Below are 21278 nucleotides of genomic sequence, written 5' to 3'. Positions count from 1 at the left end.
AGCTCATCCTCCCCCTCGCTGGAGCTCAGCTCTCCTCAAATGGCTCTGCAGCGAGCACCCTCTCGCTTTTTCTCTTACGGAGAGTGAAACCGCCTTTCCACTGCACATGACATTTTGACATGACTGCTGGAATACGCCCCCTTGTGGCAGCTGCACAGAATTTACATTTTTGTCGTGCACCATGGAGGAGAAGCTGATTCTCGCAGTGTCCGAAATAAAGGAGTGCAAAAGCATTCTCAGTCCGTTTACCATGGTTGAATGAAAAAATACTAGAAACTCATGCACAGCAAAAAAATCAAATTAAATTGTGGAGAAAATATTAAATATAATGCTATTTTTATTCCTCATTTATGAATAAATAAATTTTTTAAATAATTGTTTAAAAATATATAGACTTTTCTCTGATTCAAAAAATAACGAAAAAAACCCTACTATTTCTCATCACCTGCTTGGACAACACTGGAATACATCATATCCAGTCGGCCGTTCGCATACAGCCTAGTCATAAGAGTTTAAATCGTATCCAAATTTTACGCATATGGAGATGATCGGAACATCACACAGTTCTCGTACTACTCTCTATTGGAAATGAATAACTTCCAGTCTGTCGCTTGTCGTGTGCAGTGGAAAGACAACTTCAGCGACTTCCGGCAACCTCTGTCTACGTGAGCGACTATGGGCGACCAGGTGGGGGTGTCGAGCAATGCAACAAAGATAAAATACCTTCAATTTCATGCAAATAAAGAGAGACTTTCTTGAGCGACAGCCAACAGGAACACCAATAGAGTTCACGTGATCCTCTCTCAGCTTACTCAGAGGCTTGTTGATCTACGTGCCTTAGACCTACACAGACTTGCAATTGCAGCAGGTCGCCACCCAGAGCAACAGGCAGCTACAAAGTTGCTGCTATAGTGTAAATGAGGCATTCGTCCGCGACACCCCCCAACAACAACATTTTCCTAGGATGAGACGATAAACCGAGGTCCTGACTCTTTGTGGTCATTAAAAATCCCATGGCACTCGTAAAGAATAGAGGTGTAACCGCAGTGTCCTGGCCAAATTCCCTCTCTCAGCCCTTAACCGTCATGGCCTTCCAATGCATCCACTGAATTAACGCATCACTGTCTCTCCACTCCACCAATAGCTGGTGTGTGGAGAGCGCACTGGTGCCGTTGTCCTGTGGCTGCCTTTGCATCATCCAAGTGGATGCTACACACTATAGTGGTGGTGTGGAGATACCCCTCATGATTGTAAAGCGCTTTCGGTGTATGGCCATACATGATAAAATGCGCTACATAAATACACATGACATTACATTGTTGTCATAGGACCCGTACCGGCCAGCGGCGCCTCTAAGTCAATCAGAATTCACCCTGCTTTTAAGGAGAACAAGCGTTAAAGAGGCTGACAAACAATGCAGCACATACTTAATAATAAAAATGAATTATTAACAACATTCTAGACAATTTCAACAGTCATTGATTATTTAAATCAGTAATCTAATCTTAAGTGTAATTAAAAAAATCTAATATGCAAGCTTAAGTTACGTTTTGAATATCAAATTTCAGCACAGACGTCTGAGCCCATGTTTGAAACACAAACATAGTCTTCTTCCCCCATAGCAATTGTAACCACTACAATAGGATGAAAGCAAATTTATTGAAAATAAGCATGTAACACAAATGTATGAACAATATTTAACTAACATTTACATTATCGGGAAGCATTTATAAGTACTATATGTAGTATTCAAAAGGGCTTATGGGTAAAGTAATGACAAGTGTGAGTTAATGCAGAAATGTGTTTAGTAAAAGAAAGAAGATTCATAATACTTCAAACACTGTGATTACATCAAACTACACAACAATGACTCATGTGAGTGTTAATAATGTTAGCACTTCGTCTGTTGTAGGATAAACACTCCACAAACAAAAGCTTGGGAAATCTCTCCCATTTTAGGAAACACTAGCTCATTGTGTTGTTTCTAGTGCTCCCTAGTGGACACTTTGGGAACGCCGACATATTTGGCCCACTATCAAAAGTTTCTCCTCCTTAATAAAACAACTTAGCTGAAGCACTGAGGGCTGTGAGTATTTCTACTGGCGCTAGATTTCTACAATCCTCCATTTTAAAACCTCCCATAGAGTTTGTAAATATATATTTTTATTCAAACTTTTAGACAACTGGTTGCCACTTTTTTATCAAGGGAACATTCAACAGTGTGAGCGGTTTTCCTTCTCGTTTCTCACCTCATTTCTTCTACAGCATGCTCAGTGATTATTCTGCTGAAGAAAGTCTTCACCTTTTGAAGCTGTTACAATGTCTGTCCAGTGAGAGGCAGTCTTGCTCACACATACTCTTTGTTGCTGCCGTTGGCTGATCGTGTAGAGTTACTTTTAGGATATTTTGACACTTGTTTACTTCGAGGGCAAGAGGCAGCCAACATGGCTCCACCGAGAACATCAAGAAATGAGCCACCCCAAGCTATGAAAATGGCTGCTCCAAACTCAAACCTAATGTTAAAGAAGAAAGAGAAAAGGTTTTAAAGAGACAGGTCAATAGCCAGCCTATTCAAAAGGGTGGTTATTTATTCTCAAAAAAAGAGAGAATTTTTATTTTATTTTATTTTTTAGAGTTTTAAGCAGTTATTTTCCTCAATGTCTATTAAATTACAAGCTTCAAATACTTAATTTTAGTGACATTTTAAGCACTACTCTTTGCTGCATTAGCACACTTTTTGATGCAACCAAAATATTTCCTACAATTTTGTCAAAGTGCTTACCATACTATTTTACCACAGTGTGTTTATTTAGAAATGTGTGTTTAAGCTACAGTAAGTGATTAAAGTTCTATAAATAATGTTATGAGATTAGACTTTTAAATTAAAACGTTGGAATACAGTATGAAAAAAATAGTTATTTTCAAAATACAAATTTATTATCATGCATCATTAAAACAAAACAATTAGGAGTCTGTTAAACTTACTAAAAACATATTAAAGAGCCCCTATTATGGGTTTTTGAAAATTACTTTCCATGCAGAGTGCAACAGATCTAAGTGAATACTTTCAGCTGAGGTTAATATCTGAAAGTGCACCTTGTTTAAAATATATATATATATATATGTTTATACATATAAAGATGAACTTCTGCTTGTGTGATATAACTTAATGAAATCATATCAAAACAAAACTTAATTTAACTTAATTTACAGATAACTTGATTTACAGAGAGATTCTAACTGAATTCTTTTATGTTTTTTTTACAAAGTGAGTGCTTTTGGACCTTCAAAATGTGTTTTTTGTTTGTTTGTTGTTGACTTGATATTTTCAGTTGAAAACAACGATTACCATATTATGGGAAGCGATAAATATTGCACACGCCTGCTGTATCATTTCATTTGAAAGTGTTTCCTAACCCTGTCCCTGGAAGCTACCCAACGCTGCACATTTTTGGATGCTTCCAAAATCAATCCCACCCAATTCAACTCATCAACAGAAGAAGAGAAAAAGAGAAACAAAATGTGTCTTATTGGGTGACATCCAGGAACAGAGTTGGGACACTTTGCTCCAGATATTGAGCAAAATAAAATTCTTTGCACTCACTTGGTGTTGACTGGAGTGAAGGGGTTGTAGAATGCTCGGATCACATTATGGGCAAACCACGAGCAGGCGACAACTGCACAGAGGGCTATAGGAAAATAAATGCAGAAATTAAGGCTGTGTAATATGACTGATATATTGTATGGATGAAATGAAAACTATATTGCAGGGGTCCCCAATCTCGTTTCTGGAGGTCCGGTGCCCTGCAGGGTTGAGCTCCAACTTGCCCAATTACACCTGCCTGGGTGTTTCAAGTATACCTAGTAAGACCTTGATTAGCTTGTTCAGGTGTGCTTGATACCAGACCTCCAGGAATAAGTTTGGTGATCCCTGCTATATTGATTTATGGTGTCACAAAATACACAGGTTAAGGTAGTTCATTTTCATTATTCATCAAACGCAATCTTACATATGAAGAAATTTCAATAGCAGCATGGTTAAAAAGCAGCAAGCTTTGTATTTACACTTTATTTAGCACTTTAAAAAAAATGTTGGGCCTGTAATCATTAGTTTTTGTGTTTATTTTATATTTTTACATTCTTAAATCAACATTTGTCCTTAAGTTCTAAACAAAATGAAAATATAATAACATATATCAATGGATTCGATGGATTCGCTCTTCGGTGTTTGAACTCTCAGCAATGAATATTAAACCACATTGAACTGAACTAAACTGAACTTCAACACTGAAAACTGAACTGACACTGTTTCAATTTACTATAATCTTCTATGATATATGTGATATATGAGATTTTTGTCATATACAAGCCTTTAGAATTCTTTCACACTTGCATCACTGAATCACACTTAAATCGAGTTAATCGAGTTTGTTTTCCCATTTTGTGCAGTTCATTTAGATGAGTGTACACCAAAAGTTTAAACAAGCGAACAGAAACTGCTTGAAGAGCTTTCAAATGAACATCCGAGAGGTTCCTTTGTGGTGAGAACATGATCTGAACTCGAGGAAATGCAACTGCAAAAATACTGTGCATTTTTGGACTAAACCAGTATTTGGTTACAGTGCTTTAGCAACAGCTCCATGGCAGCTTGCAGACAAACATCTGAAGTGACTTGCGATCTTTACCATTTGCAGTGATTTAAACAATTTTTCAAACTGCATCTGTGTTTAATTCTTGAAATGAATAGTGTGTCTGAAATGATGCACAATAGCTAATATATAATAACTAGCGAGAAAATCAGCCAGTGCAGTTCATACTAACAAGCATCATGTTGTCTGCTGGATTTTCTTCCTCATTGTTTACTTTTGGGAGATCTGTTGGAATATTTGTGTATGTTAAAGTTCATTGCACACTGAATCCGTTATATTCATCTGAAATTTTCGCACATTGAAAAATAAATGCACGCTGCCTCTGAAACTTTGGTCGATCATAATTTTTTTTACATTCAATAAAAGTGTTTTGAGAGGTGTTTTCACTATTCAGAGTAGAGCTAACCAATATATCATTTCAGCATTGATATCGCAATAGTCACATCATAGGATCTGCAATGTTGAGTCATGATTATAATTGACCAGGTGAAACAGTTCAGAACATTTGAGAACTGTGTGGTTATTGCAGAGTCCAACCATAATGGATTGGAAGTTTATCATTCGTTTTTAGGGCCTGACTGAGTTATTTTATTCTTTATTCAATACTTTATTCAGGCACAAGTCATCCATTCTTTCATATTCTTTTTGGCTTAGTCCCTTTAATAATCAGGGGTCGCCACAGCGGAATGAACTGCCAACTTATCCAGCATATGTTTTACGCAGTGGATGCCCTTTCAGCCGCAACCCAACACTGGGAAACACCCATACACACTTGCATTCAGACTCATACACTACAGACAGCAAACCCAATTCACCTATAGCGTATGTCTTTGGACTGTGGGGAAAACCAGAGCGCCCGAAGAACACCCACATGACAGGCACAAGTCATTTGACTATTTTTTACTTTAATAATGGATAATTTTATTGAATTATTTATACACTAAAGACTTTTGCAGAGCTATTTTACATTCGATAATTCAATTTCTGTACCTGAACACTATTTGACTGCCCTGAAAACCATTCAACCATTCAATCTATGCTTGTAATTTGTCAATTACATTTTAAACATAATTTACTTCCCTACAGAATTATCCTAACTGAATAAATTCTTTTAAAAAAGCAGTTTTCAAGTCATAAAGAGAAATTTTATATATTTCGCAAAACTTATTTGTTTATTTGTAAACTAATTTTAAGAGGATCACGTGCTTATGATTGAACAAAGCTGATCCCACATTAGCTAACACATGGATTCACCAATCAGATGAATCCCTTCCACCCCTACTCTGCCCTTTTCTTTAATAGGGCGGCATGGTGGCTCAGTGGTTAGCACTGTTGCCTCACAGCAAGAATGTCACTGGTCTAAGTCCTTACCAGGCCAGTCGACATTTCTTCTCAGTTTACATGTTCTCCCAACATGCGTCATAAGTGAATTGACCAAACCAAATTGGCAACAAAGACGAGCTTTTAATGAACAGTATATCTCTCCATAGCGATCCCTTGTATTTAGCCTCAAATGAGCTTGGGAGCTCTTGAGACCTACCTGAGCTTAAACTCCACTCTCACCCTGCAAATTGGGAGGGAGCCCTGGGCTAGAGAATCTTATGAGCTCAGGGCTCTCTTCTGGGACAGCATGCCAAACACACTTATCAACCATATCAATAATCAACCATAAGCTAAGTGTGAACTCTTGAATTGCAGATAAACTGAATATCGCAATGTCAGATTTTTCCAATATCATGCAACCCTAATTCAGAGCCAACGTTCAAGTGAAAGCGAACTTCAAAATGCTGTCACTTGCAGCACAAAGCACTTTATGACAAACAAAGTACATTAAATAATAAATGTGGTAGATGGTTGAGAACCACTGCTGTACTGGTTTTAATTCCTGGCCCGCACATTTCCCATGCTGCCTATTGTCGAGAGTGTGTATATCCATAGTGCTGCCAGTCTCTGTTTAGGATTAATTTGTTTACAGTAAAACAGTGTTATGTGGCTAACTTAAGTTAAATAATCTTTGAAATGAACTCTGATAAGGAGGTGAACTCTCCCTCCTCTCCCTGGAATGGATTGGATGTACATAATATTTCCTCTTTCTTTTTTCAAGAGTTCACACTTAGCTCATGATTTATACATAGCTTGTTTGGCATGCTGTCCCGGGAGAGAGCCCTGAGCTCAAGGGATCCTCGAGCCCAGGGCTCCCCCCCTTTTGCAGGGCGAGTGGAGATTGAGCTCAGGTCTATCTCACACTCCCCCGCTGCTGAGGCCAAGGCGAACTTCCTGAGAGTAAGACATTATAAAAAAGGTTTAGGCTTGTTTTATCTATAATATAGAGCACATTTGGATGGTGGGAGGAAACCGGGGAACCCGGGGGAAACCCACGCGGACACGGGGAGAACATGCAAACTCCACACAGAAATACCAGATGGCTCAGCGAGGACCCAACACCATTGGTATTCTTGCTGTGAGGCAACAGTGCTAGTCACTGGGCCACCGTGCCGCCCATTCTGGATAAAGGAGGAAGAAGGGGAGGAGGGGGGGTTTCTTCCAGACGAAGATAGTTGTAGAAAGGAAATGAGGATATATATAGTGGTTTGGGATCCTTTGATTGGAGGATCATAATTAGTTAATGTGGACCAGCTGGGTAAATCATGAGCACATGCTTCTCTCGAAATTAGTTTAAAACTAAACTTCACTTCAAGAGTTCACACTTAGCTCATGATTTATACATAGCTTGTTTGGCATGCTGTCCCGGGAGAGAGCCCTGAGCTCAAGGGATCCTCGAGCCCAGGGCTCCCCCCCTTTTGCAGGGCGAGTGGAGATTGAGCTCAGGTCTATCTCAAACTCCCCAAAAAGCCAATGATAAGCGCTCGGGACAGCAGCCGCGTGTTTACACAGGAACTCCCCAAAGTGCAAAGAAAAAGTGCTATATCCGGCTGCTGGATATATATGTGAAGAACTGATAAAAAGTGGGGGAAAAGCTTTCTAGGGAGTGTGTGAAGGGCAGGGTGGGCTTGGTGGCTAAGAAATAACGTTAGGAAGTCTGAGGGAGTCTGAGTGGCTTAGAGGGTGGGTGGAGACTCGTGTGTAAATTGGGGCTTAAATGGGCCCTCTACGGGAGTCGGTGCTTAAGAGAAGGTTTGTGAGATGTAATAATGAAGGGTGTGGAGCTGGCTGTTTAAGAGGAGGGAAGAGATTTGGTAGCGGAAGCATAAAAAGCTGTTGGGGGTAAACAAAGGAGAGAAGCTGGAGGAAACAATGCTATATAAATTACTGTATGGAATATACAACTGCTATGCAGCAGAAGCACTCAATGCTGGCATGTTGCTAGAAACTGGCAGGGAGAAAGAGAGGGGAAGGAAGCTGGTATTAACACAGATTTAATATATTAACAATAAAATCAAAACATGAAACATTAGGGAAATACTATGCATAATAAAATGCAGTAAGCAGCGGAAGCACTTAGCGCTGGCAGAAGAAAAACAGCTGTAATTAACAAAAATATGCTATACAATTACTATGCATAATATGCAAAATAATCAATAAGAAAGATACTAATGCAGCGGGAGCCCACAACGCTGGTAAGGGGAGAGAAAAAGGGGGGTGCTGTTGAAGTAACAAGGTTACTATGCAAAATACAGAACATGAAATGCTATAGAACTACTATGCAGAATAAACATGTCAATGCCGATACTGGTGAATAACTATAAAGAATAAATAAACTGATGCAGCGGAAACACTCGACACTGGCAGGGGAAACTGGAAGGTGAAGGCGATAGGTGAGGCTCTTGCGAGAGCCGGAACTCCTATTGACTCCGGCAGGAGTCAGAGCTTAGGGTGATGTTAATGTGGAGGAAGGAGGTTGGATGGGAGTCAAAAACAATGAGTAAACAGCTGGTAGAAAACAGTAAGGCACTCAATTCTGGCAAGTGGAAAGGGGAGAGCTGCTGGGAGTAATATGATTATTATCCAGAAATACACAATATAATACATGAAATACAAATGGACTACTATGCAGAATGAACACAATGTAGACATTTTATCAATAACTATATGGAAAACAAATAAACTGGTGCAGCGGAAGCACTCCACACTGGAATGGGAAAAGAAATGGGCAAGGTGGCTGGAAGTAACAGATATAATAAACAATTTTTATGCAAATGATACAATACAAGATATAACAATAAACCATTATGCAGAATAAATTAATTGGAGCTGCAAAGGTGCTTGATGCTGCAGGGCAGGTAAAAGGGGGGAGAGCAGCTGTAAGAAACACAAATATCCAACGCAAGTACTATACAGAATATACAAATTATGCAATAAGATACTAAGGCAGAGGGAGCATACAACGCTGACAGGGGGGAAAGAAAAAAGGGGAGAGCTGTTGGAGATAACGAGATTACTATGCAAAATACAGAATATGATAACATGTAATGCTAATAAACTACTATACAGATTAAACAAAATGTAGAAACTGATGAATGACAATACAGAATAAATAAAATGATGCAGCATAAGCACTCATTTCTGGCAGTGGAAACAGGAAGGTGAGGGTGATAGGGGAGGCTCTTGCGAGAGCCGAAGCTCGTGTTGACCCCTGTGGGGGTTTGAGCTTTGGGTGATGCTAAGATGGAGCAAAGAGGTTAGTTGAGAGTCAAGGCAAGGAGTTAAGAGATTGGAGGGAACAGCAGAAGCGCTTATCGCTGGCAGGGCATACAGAAAGGAGAGGTTGATAGGTGAGGTTCTTATGAGAGCCACAGCTTGCGTTGACCCCTGCAGGAGTCTGAGCTTAGGGTGATGCAGATAGAGCAAGGACGTTATGAGAGGGCCAAAGACAAGGAGTGAAGAGCTAGGAGGAAACAGCGGAAGTACTCAACCCTGGCAGGGATAACAGAAAAGAGAGGGTGAAAGGGGAGGCTCTTGGGAGAGCCGAAACTTGTGTTGACCCCTACAGGAGTCTGAGCTTTAAGCAGATTGAGCAAGGTGGTAACAAGAGAGCCAAAGGCGAGGGGTAAAGAGCTAGGAGGGAACAGTGGAAGCACTCAACACTGGCAGGAGGAACAGAAAGGAGAGGGTGAAAGGTGAGGCTCTTGCGAGGGCCGAAGCTCGTGTTGACCCTTGCGAGAGTCTGAGCTTGGGTGATGCAGATAGAGCAAGGAGGTTATGAGAGGGCCAAAGGCAAGGAGTGAAGAGCTAGGAGGAAACAGCGGAAGTACTCAACGCTGGCAGGGATAACAGAAAAGAGAGGGTGAAAGGGGAGGCTCTTGCGAGAGCCGAAGCTCGTGTTGACCCTTGTGAGAGTCTGAGCTTGGGTGATGCAGATGGAGCAAGGAGGTTACCAGAGAGCCAAAGGCAAGGGGTAAAGAGCTAGGAGGGAACAGCGGAATTACTCAACGCTGGCAGGGGGAACAGAAAGGAGAGGGTGATAGGGTAGGCTCTTGTCAGAGCCAAAGCTCATGTTGACCCCTGCGAAATCTGAGCTTAGGGTGATGCTGATGTAGCAAGGAGATTACATGAGAGTCAAAGGCAGGGAGTAAAGAACTAGGAGGAAACAGCAGAGGAACTCAATGCTGGCAGGGGGAACAGAAAGAGGGTCATGTTAAGCTCTGCGAGAGCTGAAGCTCATATTTACTCCAACGGGAGTCTGAGCCGTGAGGGGGTTTGCTAGGGATGGACAGATAGATGGCTTTGGCTTGAGAATAAAGGGGTGGCCAAGATTGGGCTGAGAGGTTTGAAAGAAACAACTTGGGTTCTTTGAGATGAGAAGACTGAGGCGAATGTAGGATTTGAAAGGCTTCAGAGAACCAATGACCAAGGGTCTGGATCTGGTGCTGGGAAAGCCTTTTAATAATGCCAATTCTGAATGAATGGCTGGAGATTGGTTCGGGAGGAAATCCTGAGAGGTGGACAACTTTGAGGTGTTTCTGGAACCAGAGATGTGATACTGGACGATTAGCGTCATCAGTAAAAAGGGGGGCTAGGGGGTTTGTTTCTTATAATCCTCGAGTGTAGGTATACTAGAGAGTCTGGACTGGGTGGGTGAGGGCAGGAATGTTGAAGATGTAAATGAAATGTTCTGTCAATAGATCTATCTTACTTTGCAGGACGAGGAAACCCTTTCTTTCCTCATCACACAAAATTAGATCTGCTATGGTGGGTTGGAGTGAGGGTTTAAATGTTACATGCTGTGATGTGTGACTGAAGGGTCTGAAGGTTACTACTTTAATGGTAAGTGATATGGAGTTTGGTGGAGGTTATAATGGGGTGGCTTAAGGTAATGTCATTTGTGGAAAGGGATGGACAGGCGTTGAGTTGGGGTCCACTTCTGTAGCCAGTGACCAAAGTTTCTGGAAAGAAAATGAGAGAGAGTCAGTGATTTGGTTTTGCAACCTGGCACGTATTATGCAGACATGATAAATTGACTAATGTCAAATAAGACATCTTAAAAGTAGCATTAAAGCTAAGAGAGTAGGAACGCCTTTGTCTATGCATTATATTGTTTCTTCCTCAACACAATAAATGAGAATCCTAGAGGTGGACCATTCGTCTCCCCATAGTATGGCGGCAGCGACTATTGGGTACAGTTTGAAGAAAGCTGATGAACAATGGTTTCTAGAGTGGAAATAGATTGAGGGGGCCATGTGGTGGCAACCAGTGGCCTCTGAGTACCCTTGGAACCCAACTGATGGGGTAGCACCAGTAAATAGACAAATATCTAATGGGGGTGCGAACAATCTCTGCAGAAGAAGGAACAGCCGTTCCATAGCTTAAGGAAGCAATCCATAAGCGGAGTTCATTGTGGGTGGGTTTTGAGAGAGAAATTGTGCCTTTTAAATCGTGACTTGTGGTAGGGAGCTGGAGTAGGCAAGTTTGAGGTAAATTTGCACTGTGAATTTTAGGTGGCCGAGGATAGATAACAGTATGTGTTTAATTCAAGTCTCTTTCTTATAATACAAGATAAAGAGAAATTATTCAGCCAATTTTCTCTTTAGGAAGAGAAGCTTGGAATTTGAGCAAATCGAAGTTGATGCCTAGAAATTCGATAAATGTATTGGGTCCAGCCTTCTGCGAGCAGAATACCTAGATTGGCGAAAACCTTTTGGTGATCTCTAGGTGTTTGGCTGGAGGCAATGTGGGGGGGGGGGGGGGGGGGGGTGATTAGAATATCATCTAAAGTTGGATAAGGTGGGGGATTCTGCAATTGTTAGAAAGAAGCCAGTGATGGAGAATTTGCAAGTTGCACTGCTTATGGGACAAATGCGTGAAACCTTGAGTGGTGGGGCAGAGAATGGTCAAACATAAAGTGGTTGTCGATCTCTTTTTAAATAAGATGATCCACAATTTCTGGTTCAATCAGCAAAAGCTGACTGAATATTAGGATAGGAAGGGAGAGCTGAGGTGCCCGGGTGGAATCCATAGGTTAGACCTGAAATGAGAAAATCAGAAAAATTAGTGGTGAGAACGCAGTTCTCTAGCGAGGTGAGGAATCGACAGACAGATAGTGTTTTAAATGTTTTGGTAGACGTTCATTCCCCCCCAGGATAGTGGAGGGCCAAGGATATTGAGCATGGCTTGGCTGGTGATCTTAAAAATACCTCTTTAAAGTGGAGTAGGTGAAGTGATAAGTTTAAATTCCTGTGACATATTACGATCGGACTTCTATGATCGATGTGATGCTTATTGTCATTAGGTGGGTAATTTTATTTTAGAAGTTAAATAGCTATTGGAAGTGGCAGGGTTTGTTTATTTATATGCATGTTTATTTATTTATGTTAGTTATTTGTTTAATTTATTTATTTATTTAACTTCAAAAATGATGTTGTCATTTAATTTGCACTTGAACAATACTTATTAAACTGTGTCAATTAAATGTTTACTATGGGCTTTACTTTAATCTGATTGATTAAATAACATTACATTTGGAATCTTAACATGAATGAAATCAGAAGCATAAATGGCCCAATTCATTCACAAGGTCTTTGCAACCAAGTCTGTTCATAACTATCGTAAGAGAGGGCGGGACCATCTCATGTTCTGACAGCTTGGATGGTGACACTTCTCTTTTCAGCTATTGGCTCAATGAAGTGTCAATCAAAAGGTCGGCAGCCATTTTGTTAGACCATAATACAAGTGTTTTTGTCTGAAAGATACTACTTTACTGAAAGCACTCCAGCAACAAGTTTGGATGACAGCAGTGTACCCATGTATGTTTATAAACATGTAAACATGTTGTGGACTAAAGTTTTATGGATTGGATTGCTTTGATCCTTGCAGTCAAATCAGCCAGGCTGTTAAAATGTTATGGACCTGTGAACAGACAGCAAGCTTGAAAGGTGGGTTTATTTGGTTTGTTATAATCTCTGCTTGTTTACAGATTATAGGAGGACGTTGTCCATAGTGTTTGTGTCTTTAAAATGGTTTAAATTATTTTTTATTTATGAGAGTCTTGCTTTTCTAAAGACATAAGAAATATTTAGTCTTTTGGAGAGTAGTTTCTCCTTAAAGAGAGAAGTTTCCCCTTAAAGCATACTACGTTACCACAGGTGGACCGCGAAGAGCGGTGAGAGTTTGGCTTCATTGCAGTGGCTGAAGTCTCAGGGAGAGCAGGGCTCTGGTTGCAGTTGTAGATATTGTTGGTTATTTCCATATTGATGGGCTAAAAAGTGCAATGCTGTAAAAGCTTTTAGAGCTAAAGCTTTTTAGAAGCAGGAAGCTTTCTTCCAGACGAAGATAGTTGTAGAAAGGAAATGAGGATATATATAGTGGTTTGGGATCCTTTGATTGGAGGATCATAATTAGTTAATGTGGACCAGCTGGGTAAATCATGAGCACATGCTTCTCTCGAAATTAGTTTAAAACTAAACTTCACTTAAGAAGGAAAGAGAAAAACAAAGCATCACTGCTTGAATGTTTAGTAAATTTTTTTGTGAAAAATTATTTAATACACATCCGACTCAGTGTGCAAGGTTTCTGTGCATGACAGATGTTTAGGATACGAACACATACAGTAAACACACATAAGAAAATTTTGAACTTCAGTGTGCAAATTCCTTAATTCTGCAAAGCAGTTTAGTAAATATGTTCAATGACACATCTGGCCAACAAGTGATGTGGATGTTGTCACATGACTGAATTTTGGTTAATTTCCCCTGGTTCGGATGACTAAATGAACTGAAGAACCACAGGTGTGGAAGCATTCTTAAAGACAGATCTTTCTTTCTTCGCCAGTATCTTCAAAGCATTAGCTAGCCAGTTTTCTTTGATGTTGCTTGACCCCTAGACTAAGAGCCATGTTATGATGTTAGACACAGGCTGATGTTATGTAAGAGGAGTTCAAAGATGTTTTACTGTAAACTTGCTTAAGCCTGTTTGAACAGTCTGTCTTAGTGTCTCGCTCACCTCCTACAAGAAGTATGATGCCTCCAGTCATGGCCGTGCGAGTCTTGCGAACTTTGTCGTCAGCTCCACATGTGGTGCACTTCATGCCTATACTGGCCACACCGAGACCAGCAATGGACACAATGATCCCCACAATCATCAAAGCTCGGGTTGCTTGAAGGTCACCTGCAGGACATGGGTAGAGAGGGACGGAGTATCAAACAGATGCAGATACTAAAGATCTTAAGAAGGATAGCTCAACCCAAAATAAAACTTTAGGTGACTTTTTTTTTAAACGGTGGTCATTGCCTTTTCATAAAATTCAATTTAGTGGCTACTTTGAGATTCAAAAACATATACAGGCAAAAGAAAATTCATATACAGTATGTGGCTCCTGACTATACATTAAATTAATGTTCTATAAGTGAAATTGTTGATATGTGCAATAAATTTAACATTTTACTATCTTTTTGACTCTTGTATATATGGGCAGGGGAATCTAGGAAATTTCAAGTGTATTGTTTCTCCTTTTTATCTTCTTCTACAGACTGTTCAACCTCAATGAATCGGCAGGGGTCATGGGTATTTATTTGTTTTTGTCTGTGTAAATTTATTTTGTTGCCTGAAGGCATTGGCTAGCATTTATGCATCACTAAGTAAGTACTACAGTTTCAGCGAAACAATCTTCTCAATCTTGGATAAAAAAACTGGCAAATGGCCAAACCACCAGGAATGTAAATAATAACAAAAATAGTTGAATTTTATCTAAAGAAAATAACAGTTTCAATTTTCAAAGCACATAGTTGAAGTCAAAATTATTAGCCCCCCTGTTTAACCCCCCCCCCCCCCCCCAATTTCTGTTTAACGGAGAGATTTTTTTCCAACACATTTCTAATCATAATAGTTTTAATAAATCATTTCTAATAATTATGTATTTCATCTTTGCCATGATGACAGTAAATCATATTGACTAGATATTTTTCAAGACACTTCTATACAGCTTAAAGTGACATTTAAAGGCTTAACTGGGTTAATTAGGTTAACTAGGCAGGTTAGGGTAGTTAAGCAAGTTATTGTATAACAATGGTTTGTTCTGTAGGCTATTAAAAAATACAGCTTAAATAATAATATTTTTACTATTATATAATAACTAATTTTGACCTTAAAATGGTTTTAAAACATTTTAAAACTCTTTTTAGTCTAGCCGAAATAAAACCAATAAGATCGATCAGCCGGAGATCAGTATTGGCTGATAATCACCTTTTATGAACCTAACGGTTCTTACTAATGTGGCTGATCACATAAACTCATCTCAAGTGTTTGTTTACAAGCAGAGGAAAATGCATTATAAATTCTTATGCATCAAATATGCACTCTAAACTTTTTCTTCATTGAATTATTCTTCCATCATTTTCGATGTTTTAAAAAAACATAGTCATTCATTTTTCTTTTAATATGTTTTTATCTATTATTTTCTGTAAAGCTGTTTCTGACCGTGACGTGTGCACACTAAATGGTTATAAGAAACATGTTAAAATGATTATATGCAACATCCTTTATTTATTCTCTTAGAAAAGGAGAAAGCTACACTTAAGTGTCATACATGCAATAATAAAGTTATATAAAGCTTGAAGCATCAGAATCGGCATTCTGTATTGGCCAATCACCATTAAGAGAAATCGATATTTGGTATCGGCTTCAAAAATCCTGATAGGAGCATCCCTAATATAAATATAAAAATTAATATCTAAACATTCATTTTCTTGTCGGCTTAGTCCCTTTATTAATCTGGGGTCTCCACAGCGCAATGAACCGCCAAATTATCCAGCAAGTTTTTACACAGCAGATGCCATTCCAGCCACAACCCAATCTCTGGAAGGAAAACACACACACGCACGCACGCACGCACGCACGCACGCACGCACACACACAAACACACACAATTTAGCCTATCCAATTCACCTGTACCGCATGTCTTTGGACTGTGGGGGAAACCGGAGCACCCGGAGGAAACCCACGCGAAGGCAGGGAGGACATGCAAACTCCACACAGAAACACCAATTGAGCCAAGGCTCGAACCAGCGACCCAGCGACCTTCTTGCTGTGAGGCGACAGCACTACTTACTGCGCCACTGCTTCGCCCCAAATATCTAAACAATCTAAACAAAGATCTAAACTAGTGTCAGTCATACAACAGGCCAGACCACAAATAACTAGAGGTTTCTATAAAAATTGTATGTTAATAATGCATACAATTTGCTCAAAGCGATTGTGTGCCTTCTTTAAGATTGTTTCAGTGTCAGAGATTTGGGGTAAATACTTTCAGAAGAGGTGCAGAAATCTGTCAGATTTTAATAAAACATCTTTCACTTGTGCTTTAAGAAAATGACTGAATTCTCATTTTGGGGTAATCTTAATTTAATTACTAATTAAATTCTTGAAGTTGCAGTTTATGAAAGCAAAAACACTGCACACCCACTAACAAACCACTGTTAAGAAAGGAGGCCATTGTAAAGGGTCCATTTAAAATCTATCGCTTCGACAAAACCCCTGAAAGAGCAAGGAAGAAGCCATTCCAACAAGAACCAGTCTGTGCCAGTGCATTCCTGTACATGTGCACACAAAACCCACCAAGAGAGGGGCAGGGGTGTTAGCTGTAGTGAAGTGGAAGAATTATTCCTCTCCTTTATTCATTAAAGCACAATAAGGCATCTCTTGCCAGGCGCAGAAACACAGTCAGCTGTGGAATTCAGAGGGTCGCCCTTTATCCTCCTCCTCCCACTCTAATTCAACCTGCTGTCAGGTGCAGTTCCAGCCTGTTTCAACTGGAAGTTTCCTACAGTTTTCCAAGAAATGACCTCTGAACTTTTGTATTGAGCCCCACAGTAAAAACATCAAGATCAAGATTTAAAATCAAGATGGAGTAAACTACACTTGAGCTAAATGCCAATTTTGGAGGATCTGCACAATCTGTAATTGTCCTGGAAACTCTGAGAAGAGGTGTGAGATTGTGGTTTTCTATCCAAGTCCTTTGGGAACAGGGAAAGTTTGAGTAACAGACATAAACTGAAACAATCAATTCACAATTTATTATTGGTAGTTGGGTGTGTTAATAAAAATTCCCTGGCAGCTATAGAAACAATGGGCTTCATTTTTCCTGGAGAAGCACAGGCTCCCCTCCTGGTTACATTGCAGGCGTACAGTAGATTGAAACTCCCATATCCATTAATCAAGCGCAGACTGGAAACAGTAGCGCTGTTTATTTGAGTGTGTGTGTGAAGAACAGAGAGTTCCAATAAACACCTACTGTACATATTTACAGTATATTATAGGACAGGTGCTTTAAAACAATATAGATAATTAATTCCATACAAATGAGGTGTTTTTCTAATATTTGTGAATTGACATTTTTATTTTTGTCACATTTATTATTATGACTTATTCATTAGCCTAAAAAGGAATAGTTCACTTCAAAATGAAAATTTACTCATTATTTACTCACCCTTAAGTGGTTTCAAACCTGGTTTATGAGTGGTTTATGAGTTTGAACGCTAATAAATTATTAGAAGGAGGCTGAAAATCTGTAGCCATTGACTTCCAAAATAAATAAATAAATAAATAAATAAATAAATATGGAAGTAAAACTTTTTATTTTATTTTATTTTTATTTTTACAGACAAAAGAAACTCAAACAGGTTTGGGTCAATTGAAGCGTCAGAAAATGATAACAGCATTTAATTTTATTTGGGTGGGAGAACAACACCTTTAAGAAGTTATTTAAAAGTAACATGAAAAAAAACTGAATAATGTAAAACAATGTAATCTATAAGAAATATAAAACATTAATAGATGTTAATATGGATAAAAAATAAGTAACAGATAGATAGATAGATAGATAGACAGACAGACAGACAGACAGACAGACAGAAAGACAGACAGACAAACATATTGATACTCACTGTCCAGCTGCAGAATAGAGTCATAGATTTTGCACTGAAGTTGTCCGGTGCTCTGAAATGCGCAGGACATCCACAGTCCCTGGTAAGTGGCCACTGCGGTGATGATACTGTCTCCCACATACGCGGACATCTTCCACTGGGGCAGGATGGTGCCCACGATCAGTCCAATGATGCCAATCAGAGAGAGACCGAACCCAAGCAACTGAACGCCCGAGTTTGCCATTTCTTTTCGAAGCTTAAATGGCAAGCTGAGCAACAGTTTTCAATAAACTTTAGAGAAACGTCGATAATCCCTTATCCTGTCCCGCACCTGTTCCTCTCTGGAGGACCGCTCAGACTATACTGACGATGAAGCTGTGGAACTTTTCCCCCAAAACAAAACCTAGCAGCCAGTCACGCAGCTGGATGTGTTTATAGGCTACCGCGACACAGATGTCAACTGCAGCCGAAGTGTTGCATAAAATACAGATGCCGAAGCGCGTTCTCGAGGGAATGACGGAGGAACGGCTGTCTGATTGATGCGCGATTGTGCCATGCGGTGTCGTGACGTCACACCACGCAAAAACACTCACATTATATTACAAAATAAAAAGAAAGTGGAGGATAAGAAAGGATTTTGTTACTGAGATGTGGGGTTTCATACTAATAACGAGAACTTGAATTGTAAAGGGCAGCATATTTTAAATGAATATTATTAAGTACCAAATAGGTATAAGAAAAAGTGGGCTCAATGTAAACCAGCCTTTTCGTATTTTATAAACGTCTTTATATCTATATAATCATTTCTTAACAATGACAAAACCAAACCTTTCTCCTTTTTTCCCTTTGTTTTCAGGTTATTGAAATGCAGTGATGTTTCTTTCTTGTTGTATTTGTTGCATTCACTTAAAAAACAATTGGTTTTGCAACTCTACACGTCATTCATTATTAATACATTATATATTATTACTTGTGTGTGTGTGTGTGTGTGTGTGTGTGTATACTCACCAGCCAGCCAATCACATGGCAGCAATTCAATGCATTTAAGCATGTAGACATGGTCGAGACAATCTGCTGTAGTTTAAACCGAGCATCGGAATGGGGAAGAAAGGTCATTTAAGTGACTTTGAAAGTGGCATGGTGGTTGGTGCCAGACGGGCTGGTCTGAGTAATTCAGAAACTGCGGGTCTACTGGGATTTGCAAACACAACCATCTAGGGCAGGGATGTCAAACTCAGTTCCTGGAGGGCCGCAGCCCTGCACAGTTTAGTTCCAAGCCTAATTAAACACACCTGATCAAACTAAGTCCTTCAGGCTTGTTTGAAACCTACAGGCAGGTGTGTTGGAGCAGGGTTAGAACTAGGGCTGCGGCCCTCCAGGAATTGAGTTTAACATTCCTGATCTGGGGATTACAGAGAATGGTCCGAAAAAGAGAAAATGTCCAGTGAGCAGCAGTTCTGTGGGCACAAATGGCTTGTTGATGCCAGAGGTCAGAGGAGAATGGCCAGACTGGTTTGAGCTGATAGAAAGGCAACAGTAACTCAAATAACCACTAGTTACAACCGAGGTATGCAGAAGAGCATCTCTGAAACATAATTTGAGATTTTTTTAGGCTAAATGGTGTAAATGTGTTTTTTGTTGTTGTAAATAGTTTTGTTATAGCCGCTATTCTATAATTAATATTCTATAATTGAGATAAAATACCTTTTATTTGTGTGCTACGGGAATTGAACCACTTAAAGTAAAATAGATAAATTCCAGAAGCTTGATTTTTTACTTATAAGCACCTTACAAAACAAGCTTTAAATGTAATTAAATCTATCGGTGCTGGGCTGTTCATGGCTTTTTATGAGGGCACGTTTGTCACGTCTGACCATTCCATCAGGTGACCTCTGCATTTTTCAGAAAGGAGGAGAAAAAAAAAAAACCTGGAACTCTGTCAACTATTGTTTACAGTACAGAGTTGGCGCCAATGCTACAATGACTGCACAAAGGTAAAGAGGAAATATCTATAACCTGAGGAAAAATAGGACGGAAGCAATAATATTCTGTACAGAGGAAATGATTTTCTATCCAGAAATACCCGACATGCTTCAAAAGTAACACGATTAAAAATGACAATTTTTTTTTTATTATTGGCATCGATTTTTTTAAGCCTCCAAGTTTACAGGTGTGAAATGTGTCTTTACCTGGGGTTAAATGTGGTGTTCAGAATGACAAAAACCTGGTCAATGTTCAGACACTGATAGAAAATAACCAAAACAAAAATGCAGTGTCAAAAGCATAAAAAAATAATCTTTTACTGTTCTACTGAAGATAAAAAACACCTTAAATAGCATGTGGATGAGTAAATTAATATCAGATTTTACATTTTTGGTGAACTTTACAATTCAGGAATTAGTTTGAGAAGATGACACGCTGGAAAGGGGAATAACAGTTGGAAGATAGGAGGATCTTTGCTACAGTAACATCTTGAAATTACCACACAGTACCCCGGTCACCCCTGGTAACGTGATTTATCGGTTACCCTATTGGCCAGTTCCTGAGCTCTGGGCCAAGTAGCCTTGACACAGACACACAAAAGAAACTTTGACGGTCTTTTTCTAAGCTTCTGTCCACACCTAGTTCCAGTAAACAGACGACACACAGTATAGGGGGTGGGGGGGAGCAGACAGTGCTAAATCAGCCCAAAAGAAGAACAGAAAGTCCCTTCATGACTTTTTTTCTGGCTGGCTCCAGTGATTTTCTTGAAGTTTATAGACAGAGTGAAAAACAGTGATTAAACTGGTGTAAGCCTCCTTAGAAGCCCACTGAACCGTTAGCAATAAAACACACAGGCCTCTGGTTCCCCCTCAAAAGCAGTGACTCGGCTAATGAGCTTTTCTTATTTCATTATTTCTTACCGCTTTCTTGCGCTTCTCATATGCAGTTAGGTGCCTTCATGGAAATATAAGTACAGGCCAAACTGATGTAATCGAGGAATTCAAAGGTTTTTTTCCTATTGCAGATTATATAAGTGGATTATAATTGTTGTTCTGCTAAATATTAGTGTGGAAAGTGATTTTTGAAAAAATATGATTTCTTTGTTTGCAAGAACACACGACTTTAAATGTAATTTTTGATCAAATTAATATATTCTTGCTCAATAAAAAAAATCTTACTTATATACATTGTAAAAATTACTTTAAAAAGAAGTAAACCCATTGCCTTAAAAGTGACAAGTTGATTTTACTTAAAATTTTTTACTTCTGTTCCAACTTAGAACTATTAAGTTCACTTAAAGGTCCTAAAGTGCTTTGAAATGTGCATTTTTTAT

The 21278-nt window shown here is 39.3% G+C and overlaps 1 protein-coding gene and 1 long non-coding RNA gene across 2 annotated transcripts; both read right to left on the bottom strand.

Annotated features, from left to right (window-relative positions):
- Window positions 1-1640: 1640 nt before the first annotated feature.
- On the bottom strand, window positions 1641-18402 carry cldn7a (claudin 7a). The gene is given in 4 exon segments (NM_001002340.1): window positions 1641-2513; window positions 3605-3689; window positions 14046-14210; window positions 17984-18402. Coding segments are annotated over 4 exon segments (639 nt in total). The 5' UTR covers window positions 18207-18402; the 3' UTR covers window positions 1641-2347.
- Window positions 10026-12072, bottom strand: LOC147843109 (uncharacterized). Its single transcript, XR_015495564.1, has 2 exons — window positions 11915-12072; window positions 10026-10993 (listed from the first exon to the last, which is right to left on the bottom strand). It is a non-coding gene; the product is annotated as an uncharacterized LOC147843109 (long non-coding RNA).
- Window positions 18403-21278: the final 2876 nt, after the last annotated feature.

Source organism: Danio rerio, chromosome 7, assembly GCF_052040795.2.
Source record: "Danio rerio strain M-AB ecotype USA chromosome 7, GRCz13ab, whole genome shotgun sequence".
NCBI lineage: Eukaryota > Metazoa > Chordata > Actinopteri > Cypriniformes > Danionidae > Danio > Danio rerio.
This window is presented reverse-complemented; position numbering and strand designations above follow the sequence as displayed.